This window comes from Mercurialis annua, linkage group LG5, assembly GCF_937616625.2.
Source record: "Mercurialis annua linkage group LG5, ddMerAnnu1.2, whole genome shotgun sequence".
Lineage (NCBI taxonomy): Eukaryota > Viridiplantae > Streptophyta > Magnoliopsida > Malpighiales > Euphorbiaceae > Mercurialis > Mercurialis annua.
This window is the reverse complement of record NC_065574.1, coordinates 5,518,521-5,537,008: the sequence shown is the minus strand read 5'-3', so window position 1 is coordinate 5,537,008 and position 18,488 is coordinate 5,518,521. Positions and strand designations below refer to the sequence as shown.

The 18,488-nt window shown below is 30.6% G+C and overlaps 4 protein-coding genes across 5 annotated transcripts; 3 read left to right on the top strand and 1 right to left on the bottom strand.

Annotated features, from left to right (window-relative positions):
- Window positions 1–192: 192 nt before the first annotated feature.
- Window positions 193–2,499, bottom strand: LOC126680875 (uncharacterized). Of its 2 annotated transcripts, none has more exons than XM_050376132.2 (6): window positions 2,391–2,499; window positions 2,207–2,259; window positions 2,079–2,110; window positions 1,377–1,618; window positions 587–823; window positions 193–496 (listed from the first exon to the last, which is right to left on the bottom strand). In XM_050376132.2, exons 2-6 carry the CDS (start codon window positions 2,257–2,259, stop codon window positions 488–490), a joined length of 573 nt encoding a protein of 190 aa, XP_050232089.1. In that variant the 5' UTR covers window positions 2,391–2,499; the 3' UTR covers window positions 193–487. The 2 variants fall into 2 exon arrangements, with proteins under 2 accessions (XP_050232089.1, XP_050232091.1); XM_050376134.2 differs by having other exon boundaries at window positions 2,207–2,263; window positions 2,399–2,486.
- Window positions 2,500–6,532: 4,033 nt separating this feature from the next.
- Window positions 6,533–9,795, top strand: LOC126680866 (protein LNK3). The gene is made up of 6 exons (XM_050376124.2): window positions 6,533–6,683; window positions 7,119–7,456; window positions 7,855–8,125; window positions 8,602–8,718; window positions 8,808–8,950; window positions 9,408–9,795. The coding sequence occupies exons 2-6, from the start codon at window positions 7,128–7,130 to the stop codon at window positions 9,661–9,663; spliced, it is 1,116 nt and encodes a 371-aa protein (XP_050232081.1). The 5' UTR covers window positions 6,533–6,683; window positions 7,119–7,127; the 3' UTR covers window positions 9,664–9,795.
- Window positions 9,796–12,299: 2,504 nt separating this feature from the next.
- LOC126680871 (protein MIZU-KUSSEI 1) lies at window positions 12,300–13,644 on the top strand. Its single transcript, XM_050376129.2, has one exon. It carries the CDS (start codon window positions 12,507–12,509, stop codon window positions 13,281–13,283), a length of 777 nt encoding a protein of 258 aa, XP_050232086.1. The 5' UTR covers window positions 12,300–12,506; the 3' UTR covers window positions 13,284–13,644.
- Window positions 13,645–17,005: 3,361 nt separating this feature from the next.
- LOC126680869 (cytosolic sulfotransferase 15-like) lies at window positions 17,006–18,236 on the top strand. Its single transcript, XM_050376127.2, has one exon. The coding sequence runs from the start codon at window positions 17,023–17,025 to the stop codon at window positions 18,058–18,060; it is 1,038 nt and encodes a 345-aa protein (XP_050232084.2). The 5' UTR covers window positions 17,006–17,022; the 3' UTR covers window positions 18,061–18,236.
- The last annotated feature ends 252 nt before the right edge of the window (window positions 18,237–18,488 follow it).

The following is an 18,488-nucleotide window of genomic DNA, read 5'->3' as shown; positions in this document are numbered from 1 at the left end:
GTTACCACGACAAAACAAGAAAAAGATGGTGCATTATTCAATATTTTTTAGTGCTTTTAAAATCTTTATGTAAAATAAAATGGAACTTTTAAGAGTTAATTCCATAAAAAAACCATGACCTTTATACGAAATTTTATTTTAATCACAATTTTAAAAATTCGACATTCACGACCTTTTATTTTGTTTCAAATCTATAATCAAAGTAAAATTCGGTGTATTAGTAAAGGGGAAGTTGAATATTTCATCTGTCTTAACACAAGTGGATTCCTATTCATCAACTTTAAAATATAAAGTTTGACAAGCCTCCTAAGATATAATGGAAATGAGCTAAACACCGATCACTTTCTCATGCGGCAGAAAATTATAAATACATAAAATTGGAATTATAAGTAAGAAATGCAGCTCTTGAGAAGTAGTGCTTCTGTATCTTGGAAAATTTTCACGCCTTTGGTAGTTTAACCATTGTGATTTTGTTGCTCAAAACTTCTCATGCTTTCTGCAAGCAAGCAAGCAAACATACATAAGAATGGGAGTTTCAAGAAAGCTTTAAGAACCATATATCCAATGTGTGAGAGGACATCATTACCTGCATTGGAAGATAGAGTTTAAATTCTGGAGGGAGTTCTTCTTCCGAGTACAGCCGGTCAGAGAAATAAATTCTCCTCAGACGGCAGTTTGCATGAACCTGAACCCGTAGTGTCTCAACATAATTGGTTCCATATGCCCTTCTAGTAAAATCAGCCAAATTTAACTGGATTTGATTCCATCCCTCATCCATCTTCAGTGGCATCGTGCATATGTATGGCTTCACTCGAGTGATTGCCTACAGCAGCCAAATTTCAGTCCATGCAGACAGCATTTGCTTTAATCAAGTAAAAAATAAAGAATCGAGGTTCATAAAAATGTTACACAATGGGAAAAACTTTATTCTCAAAACAGAACATATGAAAAAAATGAGAATCTACATAGCCACCAAAATTTAACGGCAACAAAAACATTATTCATCCATTATGAAGTGAGTATACCTCTTTAAACAGAAAGACACTAAAAACAGCTGAGGATTTACTCAGCCACCTAAATTACACATTTTAGAATAGTTTCGGCCTGCTTTTTTAAAACAACAAATATATTTCTCATTCCAATTTCCCCATTCCTTTATCTAAACTTGTTGTAACTGATATTTAGTTTTAGAAAACTACATTTGTAATCACCACTATTATCGTAATTCTAAGAATCAGCACTGTTAGAAGAAACTTTATAGCACTAAGTAAAATGAACAGGAAGCTACAATACCTTATCATCAAATCTCATGAAAAAAAAGAAAGAAAAAAAAGTCAAAGGTATCACACATCACAGCCATGGGCCAACTTACAGACTTGAAAGTTAGAAGCTCGGAAACGTCGCCTGACATTCTTATCATCCAGCACTTGAATCTCAAACGTGACGTATTTCTTCAAGTTTTTCACAATCATCACCAAAAATGGCAGCTTTATGCCGAGAGTTGCAGCAGGATCAGCTGGGCATGTAATATATGTAGACTGGATATTTGATCCAACTATTTCAAGTACATTGGATTGTATGTCTTCATCATGTGGCCGTTTCACATGACCGTTAGAAACTGCAAAAGACACAAGACAAGGAGAACGAAATCAAACTTGTCAGTAGGACCAACCTGCAAATTGTCATATCAACTACGGTAATGCCATCACCAGCATTACGCTACAGCTTAAATCAAGTATTCTATCAGCCTCAAATGTTGCATCAATGTTAAACTGCGATAAAAAAGAATGCAAACACCGCCTAAAAGGATTGTACACTAATTTACCTACATAACTTACGTAGTTTACATGCCGAGATATTTTCCCTTCATCAACACCTCATTAGCTTGTCCATTCTCAATCTCGACTTAAATTACAAACTACATTGCCAAGTCTAGACTTGCATATTTTTCCAATCAAAAACAAAATCCACAACAAGATTGCGACAAGTAAAAAGAGTGCTATACAATTTCATAATTAAAAAAAACCCGAAAAATCAACAGAGACAGATCATAAGCTTAAATGATTATCAATTCTCACCTTCTTTATCCCATATCTGCAAGGGTTTGCTCCTATAATAAACACAAATACAAGTACATAAATTTATTTCACAGCTTTAAAACAAGACAAACAACAAAATTAGTAATTTGTAATGTATAACTACATACCCGAGGCTATATAATATGGAGAGAAATCCAGATTGAAAGGTGTTCTTAAACATCTGTAAAACCAATTGAAGAAATTAATTGCGAAGTTAAAGCCAATAAAACCCCAATCTTTAACATTTTTTTTCAATTTCTTTTTGTAGTGTTTCAACTAATTTGAGAGAAGAAGCGTGCAACTTACTGTTACCTGTCTGTTTGTTTCTCGGGAAAACTATAAATTACCAGGGAAGAGGAGACCTGATTTTGCCTAAATAAACTTGGATTTCAATTAATTTAATGATCGTCGGTTAACTCTATAAAGGAGAAGATTCTTTGTGTCGTTTGATCCATAAACGCAGAAAATAATGCACATAGCCGACATGTCGTTGAGATGTTATTGATGGGTGAGGCCCAACTCTTATAGGCTTTCTGAAATTCCTGGCCCCACTGTTTCTCTATTGACGAAACAATAGACTTATTTTAAAAAGAATTTTTTACAAAATATTCATTACTGTTTTGACATTAAAATACCTTATCTGATTAACACTATTTATAAAAATTTAGTATATTATTTTATAAAATATATATAATTATAATATAAAATATTGATAAAATTACGAGTTTTATATCATGTCATAAAACTATGGTTTTCTGACATTATTAATGGCAGATTAATTGAATTGATAATAATTTGGTATTTTGATATATTTTATTTCTTAACTTAAAAATGTAAATTTGTTTTATTTAGTAAGTGAACTAATTGCTATTGGTATAAACATACTACGCCGGATCGGAATTATAACAAACTTGATCTCTAACTCGATTGTATCGTATACAATTTTAAAATCTAATAATTCGGTTTGAAATTAACTAGTTAAAATCTAATATCGACAATAATGTTTTTAATTTTTTATAAAAAAAATTATGTTAATCTCATGTGACTCACAAACATATAGTAATCTTCTATGACATAGGCAGAAAGCAAATCTCTGATAAATGAAACTCAATTGTCACGTTGCTAAAGGATCTAATTATTAAAAATAAAATTTCTTTTATGTATTTTTCTATAAAAATTTATAAATTTATAATAATTAAATAAACTTTAAATAAATAGTTATAACTATTTAAAAATATAAATAAATAATAGTTAATGATAAGTCACTGAAGAATTAGGAGTGTCTCATAGTTATCGAAAGACTTGAATAACAAAGAATACAAAAATCAGATGGAACGTCAAAAGAATTTTCTAGATGTTTGCTCTAACGCTCAAGTCAACATTATTTAGTGGGGAAATGGAAAGGGTGACAAAAAAAACACCTTTAAAGTTCACAATTAAAGTAATTTAAATAGACCTATTCGTTTAAACATTCAAAAAATCTTTTCTTGGTCCTCATTTTTTTGTTGAATTAATAAATTCTGTTATGTTTATAGTCCTTTTTCGATCTTCTCCTGACAGTGAAACATTATCAATTTTATCCTATTTTATATTTTATCGTTTTAATTGTACCCCAATTTTTTTAATTTTTGTCAATCTTTTTACTCAAATGATGAATCATTTAATTAACCATGTTTAATTAAATTCATTTTCATTCAAAAATATACATATAAGTCTTTTATTTTTAAAAACTAACAAAAAAAATATAATTAAATTAAAATTAATTTAAATTCTTAATTAATTTAACTTAATCTGAATAAATTTTAAATATATATAATTAATATATGTTATATATGAAAAATGTTTTTTTAATTTTTTTTTCAAATAAAAAGACGTCAATTTAATAATTCAGAATATAATTAAAATGATAAAATGTAAAATAGCATAAAATTGACAAGTTTTCAACATCAAAATAGGATTGAAAAGGGGTTTAAGATCGCTTTTTTATAAAGTAGTAAGCTAATTATAAACAACTTGCAAATGATTATCATCTATGGCAGGATATTATCAAATTGTATATACAATAAATTATTATTTATTGCACAGTTAAAAATTCTATGCTCTATCAATATACCATCCTTTCTGGTAACAAAAAAAACTTTTTAATTTTATAATTTATAATTTTAATTATTATTTAATTTTCTTCAGGTATTTTTAATTGAATAGGCCATTTAGTTATTAACTTTTTTTTACTGGATGAACTGTTTTAAATGGCTTATCTAATATAGTCAAAAGTGGGGTCGTTCTACAGTACCACTTAGGTTTAGATACCCATGAATTTCTAACCACTAGATTAAATCTTAATTAAAATCCACCGTTAATTAAATAGTTGTCATTGATTTGTTACCCACTTAGCCGGTTACCACATGAAGAAGAAATCTCACAATCCATCTACTCTCTTTCATATTCTCTTTCTTTTTTAATAATTCAAAATCTTTTTCTGGGGCCTTAAGATTTCCAAAATTTAGAACATAAGAACAACAAGAACTCTTAATTATAAGCAGGGCTTTCTTACTTTACGAGTTATTCAAATTTCAAACGATTCTATGCGATAATGGGTTTTTTTATTTGAGACGATCTTTACGAAACATTGTTTTTGAAGTTTGTTTCCACAAATTACAGCAGGAGCTTAAACTCTTGATTTATAGATTTTAGTTAAGAGTTCCCACCCTTGCAAGCATGGCAAAGGCAGAAACTGAAGCTGCAAAATTAAAGAATTAGCAAAGTCTTTGCATATTGGACTTTCATGTTATTGGCCTTGTTAAATTTCTTCCTTTTCTTACCTAGAAAAATAAGAATTTGCACCAACGTCCGTGGTCTGTTTCTTCTTGTTTCATGAGAAGAATCAGTACCATTTATTTTAGTAATGAAAGATCATTATCAAAAAAAATTAGTCGATTAATTTTTTTTAAAATTATTGGTTTCTCTATCCCATCATTTTAAATGTCAGATTTGAAACAAAAATAAGACATGTTTTTGATAATTTTCTTAAAAAAAGGTAGTTATTTTTTAACCTCATCAAAACATCATTGTTGGAGCTCGAATTATTTTCAGTTCCTCAGATGATATATATAAATAATTTTGATCTGATATATATATTGATCCTTTTACACTCAAAAGAGAATGAAATTAATAAATGTTTAAAGAAATTGGCTTTTGATTTGTTGTGTAATACATCAAATTAGATTTCTGATTTTCTTATCATCTTATTGACACCCATTGATGAAGAGCTAGTGCAAGTTCTTATCTTTTTTTTAAAGAACAATCACATGTTTTTGACTGGTCAATGTCGAAAAAAATTCTTTTTCATATTATCATGAATCCACATTTAAGATAATGGCAACATAAAAATTTGTGAGGTTATGATTATGAAATTGATACGAGAATGTTGGTTTCACAGACAAAAGAAAGAGGATTAGGGATAATTAGGGATTAGCTTAGGAATAAAAAAACGTTTTGAAAGAAAAACTCAATGAAAATGAAGCGCAAAATTACCGGCTATAGCAGGTAAATATAAAAAATTGTATATAAGCTGAAGTGGTACTCTATTTTTTTTTTTTTTTTTTTTTTTTTTTTTTTGCCAGAGATAACAATATATAAATTTAAGAAAAGAAAGGTCATCTCATGAAGAAAATGAACCAGTCTTAAACGAAGAAAATAAAAATGGACTTTGCGGCTATTATATTGAGCCATCCAGATACACATTCGTTTAACAAATTAAAATACTTATATGTAAAAATTTGTTAAACGAACGGTAGCAATATAGAAAAATAAAATTTAAAAAAGAAAAAACTTACTGTGAGTAGCGGTTAAAGTAATATAAGTATTACCTTGGTTTTGTAAAATACAGAACTGATAGTAGAAGCGTTATACCAATTGACGATGAAGATTAAGAAATGCTTAGGAGACCCCTTCTTGGAAGTACATGTTCAAAAAATAAAAAACACAAAACAAACAAAATATTAGCAATAATAAAAAAGATATGTATTTTAATTTGTATTAATATAATATAATTTTGATAATTTAAAATAAATATTCGAGATAATAAGTGAAAATAACTTTAATTTTATGCATGAATCTCTTTCAAAAGCCACGTGGCAGATCATTACAGCCTCAAATTGCCACATGTTGGCCCAGAAGATCTCTTTCTAGCTCCTAAAACAACAGCCAATATCTAGTTTCCACGTCCGCAATCAATTGACCGAAATGGCCTCGTAGATAAGGATTAATTTCTCGTCCGACTTGAGGCTCAATAAACCAAATCCGAAAACAGTGGGTCCCAACTGCCACGTGGATCAACAAGCGCGCGTTTTTAGATGGCGTGATATCCTCCACAAATCTCAGCGTGAAATAACAGCCACGACTTTACAAATTAATAAACATGGACATGTATAAAGTTAACTGACACAAATAATTTAATTAGATAATTCATACCACAATACTAAGAAAAACCACAGCCGCCTCTGTTCTTACAGTACCCATTGAACTCATCTTCTACAGTTTTTCTCAAGTTTTTATCATCTGGGTCTGACTCTTCTGTTGTTTAAGCATCTGGGTTCTCTTCAGGTAATTTTTTTAGCTATTTATTGAGTTCTTTTTATCCTTTTTTGTTGATTTTTGGAGTTTGATCAGATCTGTGCTGTTCTAATTGAGTGTTTAATTAATGGGCTAATTTTATTTGTTTTGATGAACTAGTTTATTAGTTATGTTCTTCTGTCTGTTTGATTGATGCGAAATGAATTAGTAGAGAAAAGAAAAGAAATTGTTATGAAATTGTTGTTAATTTTTTTGTTAAGATTTAGTTATTGAATTTGAATGTTTAATTGAAAAAATAAAAATAGAAATAAGCCAATAATTGAGGAACGTAAAAATGAAGTGAATTGAAAGTTGTTGGATTTATGAGATAAAAATTACTTTTTGATTCTTTTGGTGTTTGAATTTTGAAATAAAGATATGTTATGTTTCAATATTGTAATTTATTTTTGTGTTTTTAAATTTCAGGTAGCTATCATGGAGTGGTATGTTAGGGGCAGTGATGAAGTAGCTGAGAGGTTTCCGTCACCGGAAAGTTGGCAGAATTGGAGAACAAGTGATCCTGAAAATTTCAACTTTCCGAACGAAGGGTTTCATGTTGATGCAAATTCATTTCAGGAAGAACTGAATTTCGATTGTACAACTGTCTCCAACGACGACGAGACAGAGAGTCCTAGCTATTATAAACAACAATTTAGTTCGAGTTTCTTTGGAGGATTGTCGGAAGATTCACTCCACCACACGGATCAGCTGGCTTACCAGCTCAATGGCCACCCGCGATTTGAACAGATGGATGACCTATTCGTGTACAAGCATAATCTCTGCAGATAGTTGATTTAATGCCTGTAGGAAATCATGTAGCATCAGAAGTGCTTAGCTTGTCATATTTAATTAGTTAGCACTATGCTCGGACGTCCCATGGAAATTGAGCGCGTCTTCATGTTTTTGTGCTTGGTATTATTAATCCATCACTGAGATTGCGTTGTTTTTAGAACACGTTCGCTATTGTGATGACGACATTCATTACTTTTTGTCATATGACAATGTTTTGTAGCTTTAATGCTACAGATAGACAAAATAGCGCCTTTCAATATCCATGGGATGCCTAATATTTCCCTACTATTAAAACTGTTTTTAGATTGTTCATTTAGATCACAGTTTGTTCATTGTTCTGATTTTCGTTTATGGCTGTGGTTTATTTCAGGAATTCACTTATTGAAGACTCGCCCGGTAATGGAAATGCTCATGAGTCATTTTGCTTTAAGGCAGAATTGCAAACCGATATGGAACATGGGGATGATATCACAGAAACTTTAGATACTCAAAGTATTTCGAGTGATTCACGGGTACGTGCTATAAGAAGCTCTAGGTATCTCAACACACATTCATTTTCTTCATCAGTAGAGAGAGGCAGAGCTTCTTCTCCGCAGTCTGTTCCATGCAGCTCACAGCAAAACCATTGCCACTTGGAAATGGTGAGATTTTTTTACCTGCATATTGGTCATGCTTTGACCATATTTATTTGTTGTTTATCCATAAATTGTTGAATTTGAGGGCCATTGTGTATTTCCATAAGGATTTTCAATAACAAAACCTTATTCTAAGTTCTATTTTCCCCCTTATTTTCAAGACGAGCTCTGAGAATTTAGGAGTTAGGACCCTTCTCTGTACTTCCGTCGTTCATGAAATAGGGGCTTAATTAATTAACTCGCGGATTCTTAGCTTCTGCAGTAAAATGGCATGAATAAAAAGTTTACCTACTTGATTAAAATTCTTAAATAGAGGTTATAGTTAGGTTCATATAAATGATTGCTCTTTGTGTAACATCCAATTTGGGGCTCAATAGGGCTTAAAGAATATATTTTCTCCGATTTTAGCAACATAAGTGTCTTTAACTGCTGCTAGAGTTGAATATATTTCTAATAGTCGGAGTGTTTTGTTTCTATTATAGACACCCCCTGTCAAAATCCTGGCTCTTCCTGAGAATGATGGTATGGATGTGTGCATGGATGAGGGATCATCTCTTGAAGAATCTGTATTACAAGATATGGAAATGGCAATGACACAGGTATATAAATTACGCAGACTTAAATGCTTTAGGTTATTATTGTGAAGCAAATTATAAATGTTAATATTTTTGCATTTCATTCTCATCAGTTGAGTGACAATACCCGGATTTGCTTCCGTGATGCCCTATATCGTCTAGCCAATAACTCAAGGCATCAGGTGGTAATGAAGAACCAAATTGATAATCTTCCTATGGGAACTTCTTCATGGAAAGGCCAAGATGACGAAATTAGGTAATTATATATATATAATATATGCTCAGTTTAATTGTTTAATTATTTTGTCAAGGCTATGATTTCTTGATTGCAGTATTACTACCATATCCTTTTTATAATTACATATCTTACGTGTCAAGTGTGGTTGAATATTCGCTATCCAAACCGGTAACCATGAAAAAAGATTTGGTTTTGTTGGGGCACCTTGTCCAGTTGTCCATCTTCATCATTACTTTTGTAATTTTGTCTGGTTGGTGCATCAAATAGGATTCGTCCGTAGCTTCCAGTTAATTAGTTATGCAAATATGGAGGCTCGAATTACTTTATTCTGGTTGACAGATGCATACAAGCATATCGGTTCAGTTATGGTTTGGGGGGTCGTGCTAAGTTGTCTTTATGTGTCGTTCGTGTTCTCCGTAGTTATTGTTGCATTATTAGTTGAAATAATGATCAAAATATAATCTTTATATTTCAGGCCTGCAGAAAATAAATCTGTGGAATCGGAGACCAACACAATCGACAGAGCCATTGCGAACCTCATGTTCAATAAGATGGAGCAGAAAATATACGATTTTCCCGTCTCTGCATCAGCAACTTCCAATCAAGAAATCCCCAAACACTCTACCTTGAATGATCTAGAAATCCACGATCTTTCTCCATATTCAAATTTCCCGAGAGATGCTGAAGTTCCAATCCTTTGTGTCGGTTATCCGGAATCGAGACAGTTTTGAACATGACTTCATCTTGAGAAATCTTGCATATGTAAAAAGTGCATGGCATGGTGCTGGTTTGAAGAGCGAGTCATGTTAAGATTTTATGACAAATGTACTGTTTGAAGCAAGAAAACTTGAGGAATTCCTTAATTTGCATCTTATTTATATCTTTTTGTTAATCATTTGGACTGTTTGTAAGTATGCTAGGTTGCAGAACTCGCTGCATTAACTCAGCTCAGTTTTGAAAGAAGTACATTAAGCATATATATATATTTTGTTATTTTTTTTGTTTCTTAAAATAACACTTGAAAATTTTAATTTCCTGTAATACACATCAGCTATAAGATGTGATATATGAACTATGTGGTTTAGGAATAATTTGTGATTCAAGTCAATGTTTGGAAACAGAAAATTATTTGAAGAGTTGACATATTATGTGGTTTGACTCCAATAGCATATATTTTATGGTATTTATTAATATATTGGGATCAAATTTAACTGAACTATATCAAATAATGTGATTCTAGGTAGCACGGAAATGTGGACATTGGACACGGAGATGAAACGGTGGTATTTTATGGTTTTCTATATAAAAATATAGTTTTGTGTCCGAAATGTTTTGAAAACGGAATGCGTTGATTGAATAAAGTATTCGTATTACGTATATCTCCGGCTTGTAAGACCCCATATCGCTCATTTCTGATCAGTTTGTTTCTTGACACATCGGCTATAAAATGTGATATTTAACTTTGTGATTATTGACTGAGTTGTGTTTCATTCATGTCAATTTGTAACATAAAAACTATTTAAGGAGTTGACATGATATGTTTTTTTGACTTCAATATCATATATTTTATGCTATTTATTAATATGTTGGAATCAAATTCAACTGAACAAATAGAATAATTTGATTAAAATAATTTTAAATAATTAGCTATAAGATAATTACTTCTGAAATACCGTCAAATCAGTTCAACAATAGTGTATATTGATCCTGGTGAATGGTGATTGAGATCCAAAGCTGAGAAAATAGAAAGCAAAAATAAGGGAGAAATAAAAAAGAAAATAAATGAACAAAAGTTCATTGCAGTTTTTATATTTGTGCATTAAAATAAAGTAACTCACATATAATAATTTTAATCGACTAAGGACAATACTTTTTATTTTTATTTCAATCAGGATAATATTTTTAATTTTTAGGTTAAATTAAGCATAAAATTGAATCAACTCGGTTTTTCAACTTGTTCATTTTGTATAATAATTAATTTAAAAGTATAGAGTATTGTTTTTAATTAATTAAACTAATTAAATATGAGTTAGTTTTAATTATAAATTTAGGGATGAGAACAATCCTTTGCTCAAGAAGGAACAGTCGGTAGGTTATGGGACATGCAGTCCACAATGTATACTCTATTTGACTTGCAGGATTAAATTAATTTCTTTCCAATGTCGTGATGATACCTACCCAATTATGAAACTAAAAACATTTGTATGAATCAGGATTCAAAAGAAACATTCAAATCAAACTTAGTCTAAGTATTTGATTTAATTGTATTCTTTAACATATTGTTTAAAATAATTTAATAAATACAATATAATTTTGCTTTTACCCCTTTATAACATTAAATATTTCATATTTTAATCAAATTCTGAGCTATATTTTATGAATGCTTTTATGTCGGGCCATTTCAATGATATGGATTACTTATCCTCTTCCTCATTTTAATAATTTCATTGTAAATTCTTAATTTATTGGTCAGCAAGGGCGGATTTACAAAGAGTAAACGGTGGGCGATTATTCATATTATAATTTTGAATTTTTTTTTTAAATATTAATATATAACTGAATAGTGTAGCTTTTTCACGTTAAAATTTATTGTACACCCACACCCACTTTAAATTTTATATTTTACCAATCTTATTTACTTGTTTTAACTGTTTTATTAAAAAATTATGAGTCCGTCATGTTGGTTAGAATATAGAGATTCAAATTCCAAATCTCACTATTATTAAAATCTCAAACTAATTAAATTAACTGTTTCTTATATATATTTTATTTTGTTTTTTTTAACTTGAAATAAATGTTTGGAGGTTTTTCTGACAAAATCATCTTGTTTTTAATTTGTAAATTCATACTTATGGTTTAAACTGATAAACAGACAATTAGTTTTGTAATGTACTTAACTATATATCAAGGTTTAAGATAAACAAACAAACTAAAAAACAGGATTATTCAATAACAATCTCTATATAACCTACTATCAGTTAAGAAAAATAAAACAAAAATCATGTGGTTTATAATGTATATAACCGTATATTTAAGCTTTTCCTTCCAAGTAAATTTTTCTTATAAAATATAAGTAAAACTTTATTGGCTGGCAAATAATAACATTAAGTTTAATTATAACTGTATGAAGCATAATATAACACTCTAGTCTTCAGCACCCAAAAAAATTCATTAATTATACTTATTTTGACCTAACTAATTTAGTGGTTTAGAGGCAAGAAATTAGAGCTACATGGAACTTAATTACAGCTCAGTTTCTTTCTTTCTATATTTGGCTTAATTAAACTAATTCTTAACCATAAGTCAGTACTAATTAAGCATTAGAAATTTTCTTTCTTTTATTTCCTCATTATAAACAATTCAAATTAATTTTATAATTATTTTACAAAAACTCATTTCCCTCAACGTGCATTCCACATCTTATGAATTTTTCAAAATCTGTATTCACAAATTAACAATTTTATTTCTTGCATACAACGCCACCTTTAAAACCCACCCATAAAAAACTTCTTCTATATGCAAATTCAAAGCTTAATCCTAGCTATAATCTTCTTGTCTTTGATAATTATATTCCATGGCACACAAAAAAACTCCTCCAATAGCATTACCACCGCGTCCGTCGCCGGAAAACAATCCAACTCCGCCCTCTCCTTCGATTTCTTCATCCTCTCCGAGATCACCAATCTCACCTCCACGCCCAACGATCTCTCTCCAACAGCCGTCTCATCGAAAAGGTCCATCAAAGTCGGCAAAACTATTTCGCCGTTTCCGAGCAGTTTTCCGGTCATTTCCGATCATAACACCGACTTGCAAGATCCCCGTATCGCTCCATGGAAGCCGACTTCACGATGGGCATATTCACGGTGGGACTAGAATGACCGGAACCCTATTCGGTCACCGTAAATCTAGGGTTAATCTTGCGATACAAGAAAACCCTAGCTCTCTTCCAATTTTATTGCTAGAATTAACAATACCAACCGGAAAATTATTACAAGATATGGGAATGGGGCTAGTCAGAATTGCACTGGAATGCGAAAAAAAGCCGCACGAAAAGACCAAGATCGTGGACGAACCGATTTGGACGATGTATTGTAATGGGAGAAAATCAGGTTATGGGGTTAAAAGAGAGCCAACGGATGAAGATTTGGTAGTAATGCAAATCTTGCATGTAATCTCCATGGGAGCCGGGGTTATACCGGACGACGGAGCGGACCAGCCGGACGGCGAATTAACGTACATGAGAGCGCATTTTGAACGTGTTGTTGGATCAAAAGATTCAGAAACATATTACATGATGAATCCTGATGGGAATAATGGACCAGAATTGAGCATTTTTTTTGTCAGGATTTGATCGATAGTTAATTATTATTATGAATGAGAAATGTATTCGATTTGGTGTTTCGATCTGAAATGAATTTGGGTTGATGAGCAAATTAACCACAAGGCAGTGGACCACTCCATGTTGGTTCGATCTCTAGTGGCTAGCTAGCTAGTTACGGCTCGAGTTATGATGGGTCATATATGCTTGATTGCAACCTAAGGAAAAGCCTTAATTAATTACTGCTGGTTAATTGGTGAAAATCGATTGTAACATTTTAAGGGAGTGTAAAAAAGTGAAATAGAAATAGTGAAAGAAATTACTTGTAATCATCATTTGATGATCATTAATTTGTGGGAATGGCTAGACCTACAGTAAATTTAGTTTTGCATTCTTTTAGTTGTCAATTTTTTTCAATTACAATTGAAAGGGAATAATCGAGATTCTTGAATCGAATTTGCAATTCATTTAAAGAAAATGATCGATATGTTAATAGCTCGATTAGTATCTAAATATGTGAAAAATATTCCTTCACCTGAAAAAGGAAAACAAGCAAAAGAAAGAAAGCTTAAATTTTGTTTTCATATGATTAATAACTTGAATTTTATAGGTAATTTATTTTTTACTAAAAAAAACTTATACTGACTTGTGAGTATTGTAACAAACTATCTAATTTCTTTTATGTTCTAATTAATTATCGGCAAACATATATATTGGTTCGTGCATTATATAACACATCTTGAATTGGGTCCTTGTATCATAATTTGTATTCATTGAGTCCTTGCAATTTTGAATTTTGTATTTATTAGGTCTTTCCGTTATAATAGAGTAAACAGTAGTCAGATTGATAAAATTCGATTGAAAGACTTTCTTTCAACAAAAATAAAAGAGTGGAAAACTATTTCATAAATATTAACGAAAATCGAATAAGAAATTTATTCGAATTGAACTAACATCGCATTGAGTATAATCCACTTAATTTTTGCAAAAAAAAAAAAGAGACCTAGTATCTATACAAGTAAAAGTGTAGGAACTTATCTTGATAAACAAAAATAGAAGGACCTATTCAAAATAATATGATAATACAAAAATCTAAATATGTATCCATCTTAATTAATTAATTAGAAGTCCTACTTCATTCTAAACAAAAATTATAGAAAATATTAATTTTTTTTATTATGTTTTATTCTTATTAATGATTGTAAATTTTTTTATTAAAGATACTAAAAACAATCCTTCAAATTATTCAAAATAAGCAAATAAACTCTTTTAGGTTTCTTATCATTTAGACTCTCAATGTTTTTAAATGTTATAAAAAACTTTAAATTTTTGAAAAAAAAAGCACTACGACCTTCTTAGTTTATTTTTAGACACTTAACTCTTTATTTATTAGTAGTTATTTTTGCGATTTTTTCAATTAAGTATGTTGTGCCGTTTAATGTTTGTTAATGATGCGGTGCTGGCATATTGTTTTCATTTTGCCATAAGAATGAGAATCTCGCAAAGGTATTCTATTTTAGATGCTTTCAGATTTAAAAAACTTTATTCACTTTCACTGAGCTTCAATGTCCATAGATATTGACATCTCACCTTCAAAAGCATTCTACTTCTGAGTTGTGACAGCTGTACTCTTTCTGAAACTCATTTTGCACTATGTTCATCTCATTTAGGAATTTATATTGTTTTTTTTATATTTAATTTTAAAAAAATTATTATACTTTTTATATACGATTTTTGAATTTTTAATGATTAATAATAGGTTATTGCCATAAAAAATATTCCCACCTTTTATGTTTCTATTAGAAGTTTTAAACATAATCAACCACATATCCTAACTTTTTGTATTTTATCATAAAAAGTCCAATTTTTTTTATTTTGTGATATTTATAAATGTTTAACACAATGTCGTTTTGTTCATTTTAAACGGTTAAAACGATATTATTATTTTTATAGAAAATAACTCATGACACTGAGGATAAAAAATTTGAAAAAATTATAAAATAGAGTAAGACATTTGATAAATTGTATTGAAATTAAAAATGCAAAATATGAGGTTTTTTTATAATAGTAACTTTTAATACTCCTTCCGTCTCAAATTAATGAGTGTTTTATCCCATATATTTGTTGTGCCATATCATATTTACAACAAGTCAATGAGCATTTGCAATAAGAATTTTTTTAATTATTACTTAATTTTTTTATTATCAACTTTTCCACATGGCTAATGCATTATTGGTTTGCTGCACGAAAGACATGGCGTAACAGCATGTATGCAATAATTTTTTTAAATTGATAGGCAATTTAGGACAAACACAAATTTAATAAATCGATACAAAACAAGTAATTTTATAAAAACATACCAAATTTTTTCTTATTTAATGCAGTATTAACTTTATTTTTTAGTGGGTGTTGCTTTTTTTGTAATATAATATACTTCCTTCGTTCCGTTTAAGAAGGGACATATCCTATTTTTATTTGTCCCATCTAAAAGGTCATATCGTGTTTTCTGTGTCAATTTATATTGAACTTCCATTTTTATCCTTTTAGTTATTTTAATATGCATTAAATGCAACTTAATTTACAATATATTTATTCTATTATTAGAAAAAACTATATTAATTAATAATAGTAGATATGATAAAATAAAATATTGTCTTATTTTATTAATCTTTGTGCAAAATTTATTTGTCCCTTCTTAAACGGGACGGAAGGAGTATATATTAGAATTAATAAGGATATATATGTCATTTAAGCATTAAAGTAATAAATTATCACCTATAATTTAAGACAAAAAAATTTAAAATAATGCCTATTAATTTGGGAGAGAGAGAGAGTAATATTTATACTTTTTTTTTTGTAAACTCATCCGGTTTCCAAGATTTCACCTTGACTAATCCGGATCCGACCCGTGTCGCGCACCTGGCATGGTGGGTGAGTCTTCCAGTGGGAATTTTCTGCATTCACAAGGACTCGAATCCGAAATCTTACTTAAACAATACCAAGCCGCTTACCACTTGGACCAACTCCCATTGGTAGTAATATTTATCTATAACAAATATAAAAGTGTATTCGCGGGGCGAACACTTCCATTCACGGACAAAAATACCCTTTACATATTTTGACATATAAAAATATTTGTGTTTAACAAATAGAAAGATGGCATTCCTAATCCATAAAGAAAACATATTAAAATAATTATCGCAGTAACTACCATTATATATTAAATTCCTAATCCTAAAAGAAATTGTGCAACAACTATCATTATGTGATAAATTCCTAATTTTAATAGGAATAGCACGTAAATATCACTATATATATAAAAGAATATGGCGAGTTTCATTAACATTAAATAATTATATTATAATATTTGTGTTAACACTTTGATATTTATTATATTTATTAGTTATATACAATGAAAAATAATATAAATTTATTTCAATCATATTATCATCTTTTAATAACAACAATATCAAAAATTAAATCTATTGCTTAACTCTAACTTTTTAACATTTCCAATAAAAGAAATTAAAATTTTATAAAATAATTAAACAAAACAAATTAAAATACAAGTTTAATAAAATTTAAATAATAATAATATATTATTAAAAAATATACAATTATAATATTAAATAACGGGTCATATAGATATCGTTAACGTGCGTAGCACGTGGCCAAAAAAACTAGTACTTTGAAAACAGTAAATACATGACCAGAATCTTTAGTTTTTGAAATGCCACATGCACCCGTCTTCAGTGACATTATAAATTGGGGCATGCAATACCACTCAGTCCTCGTAGCATCTACAATGGAAAACCCAGAAACAGCCAGCCCAACCTCTTCTCCATTTGCCCCATTAATAGCTAACCACGATCTTCATCAAGAAATCAAACAATTACTCCCTTCTCTTCCAAGAACAAAAGGATTACCAGCCGTTGATCTCTGTCTATACCAAAACTTTTGGTGCCCAGTGATCTCCATTCAGCCAGTCATCTCCTTCCAAAGAAACTTCCAAGCTCAAGATCAAGACATCATAATCGCCTCCAATCCCAAATCCGGATCCACCTGGCTCAAGTCTCTCATCTTCTCCGTCGTCAACCGCTCTCATTACACACCGTCGACCACCCCTCTCCTCACCGAGAACCCTCACGCTCTCGTCCCGTTCTTCGAGTTCGACGTCTTTGCTCAGAACCAAATTCCTGACCTAACCACCGTTCCGTCTCCTCGGCTTTTCGGTACGCATTTGCCTTACTCGGGTTTATCAGAGTCCATCAAGAAATCCAACTGCTCCGTCGTTTATATCTGCCGGAACCCGTTCGACTCCGCCGTGTCGTTTTGGCACCATGCATGTCGATTAGGGAATGTTCAGTGTTCCATGGAGGAGTATTTTGAGATTTACTTCAAGGGCACGTTTTGGTTCGGACCGTTTTGGGAACATGTTTTAGGGTTTTGGAAGGCGAGTTTGGAGAATCCGAAGAAGGTGTTGTTTTTGAAGTATGAAGACTTGAAGGAAGACATTGATTTGCAATTGAAGAGAATTGCTGAGTTTTTAGGGTTTGGTTTTTCAGAAGAGGAAGTAAAAAATGGAGTTGTTCAAGAAATAGCTAAATTGTGTAGTTTGAGTAATTTGAAGGATCTTGAAGTGAACAAAAATGGAAAATATTTGTCTGTTTACCCTAATAAAAATTACTTTAGGACAGGTAATGTGGGTGAGTCAGCTCATTATTTAAGCCCTTCATTGAAGCTGCATTTGGAAAATCTAATGCAAGAAAAATTAAGTGGATCTGGTTTATCATTCAAAATTCCTGGCTAGCTAGGAGTCGATAAACGGAATTTGGGTCATTGCCGACGGATATACCCGTCGTTAAAAGCTGTTTTCTAGTACTGTCTACTATGTTACTTGAATAGTTGTTAGCTATTAGTGTGTTTCAATTATTATGTAGTTTCTGTTTTCAGTTTGCTATTAATTAAATGTGTGTTTAGTTTTAATTTAATAAACTGTTTGGCATTTTTTAAAAATAATTTATAATATAGTGATAACAATTTATCATTGACGAGATGGCGTGCTGAAAAAACTATACTTGCTCAAGAGACGTGCATCATTTTTTTAGCGGACGAGATGATGTTGGATTAGTAAAACTAGACCATACACATCCAGTTATGCCATTGCTTCTGCATATATATCTCATACACCTTTTATATTTTGGTTTTCCTGCAATTTTGCTTTTGCTTCAGCATTTG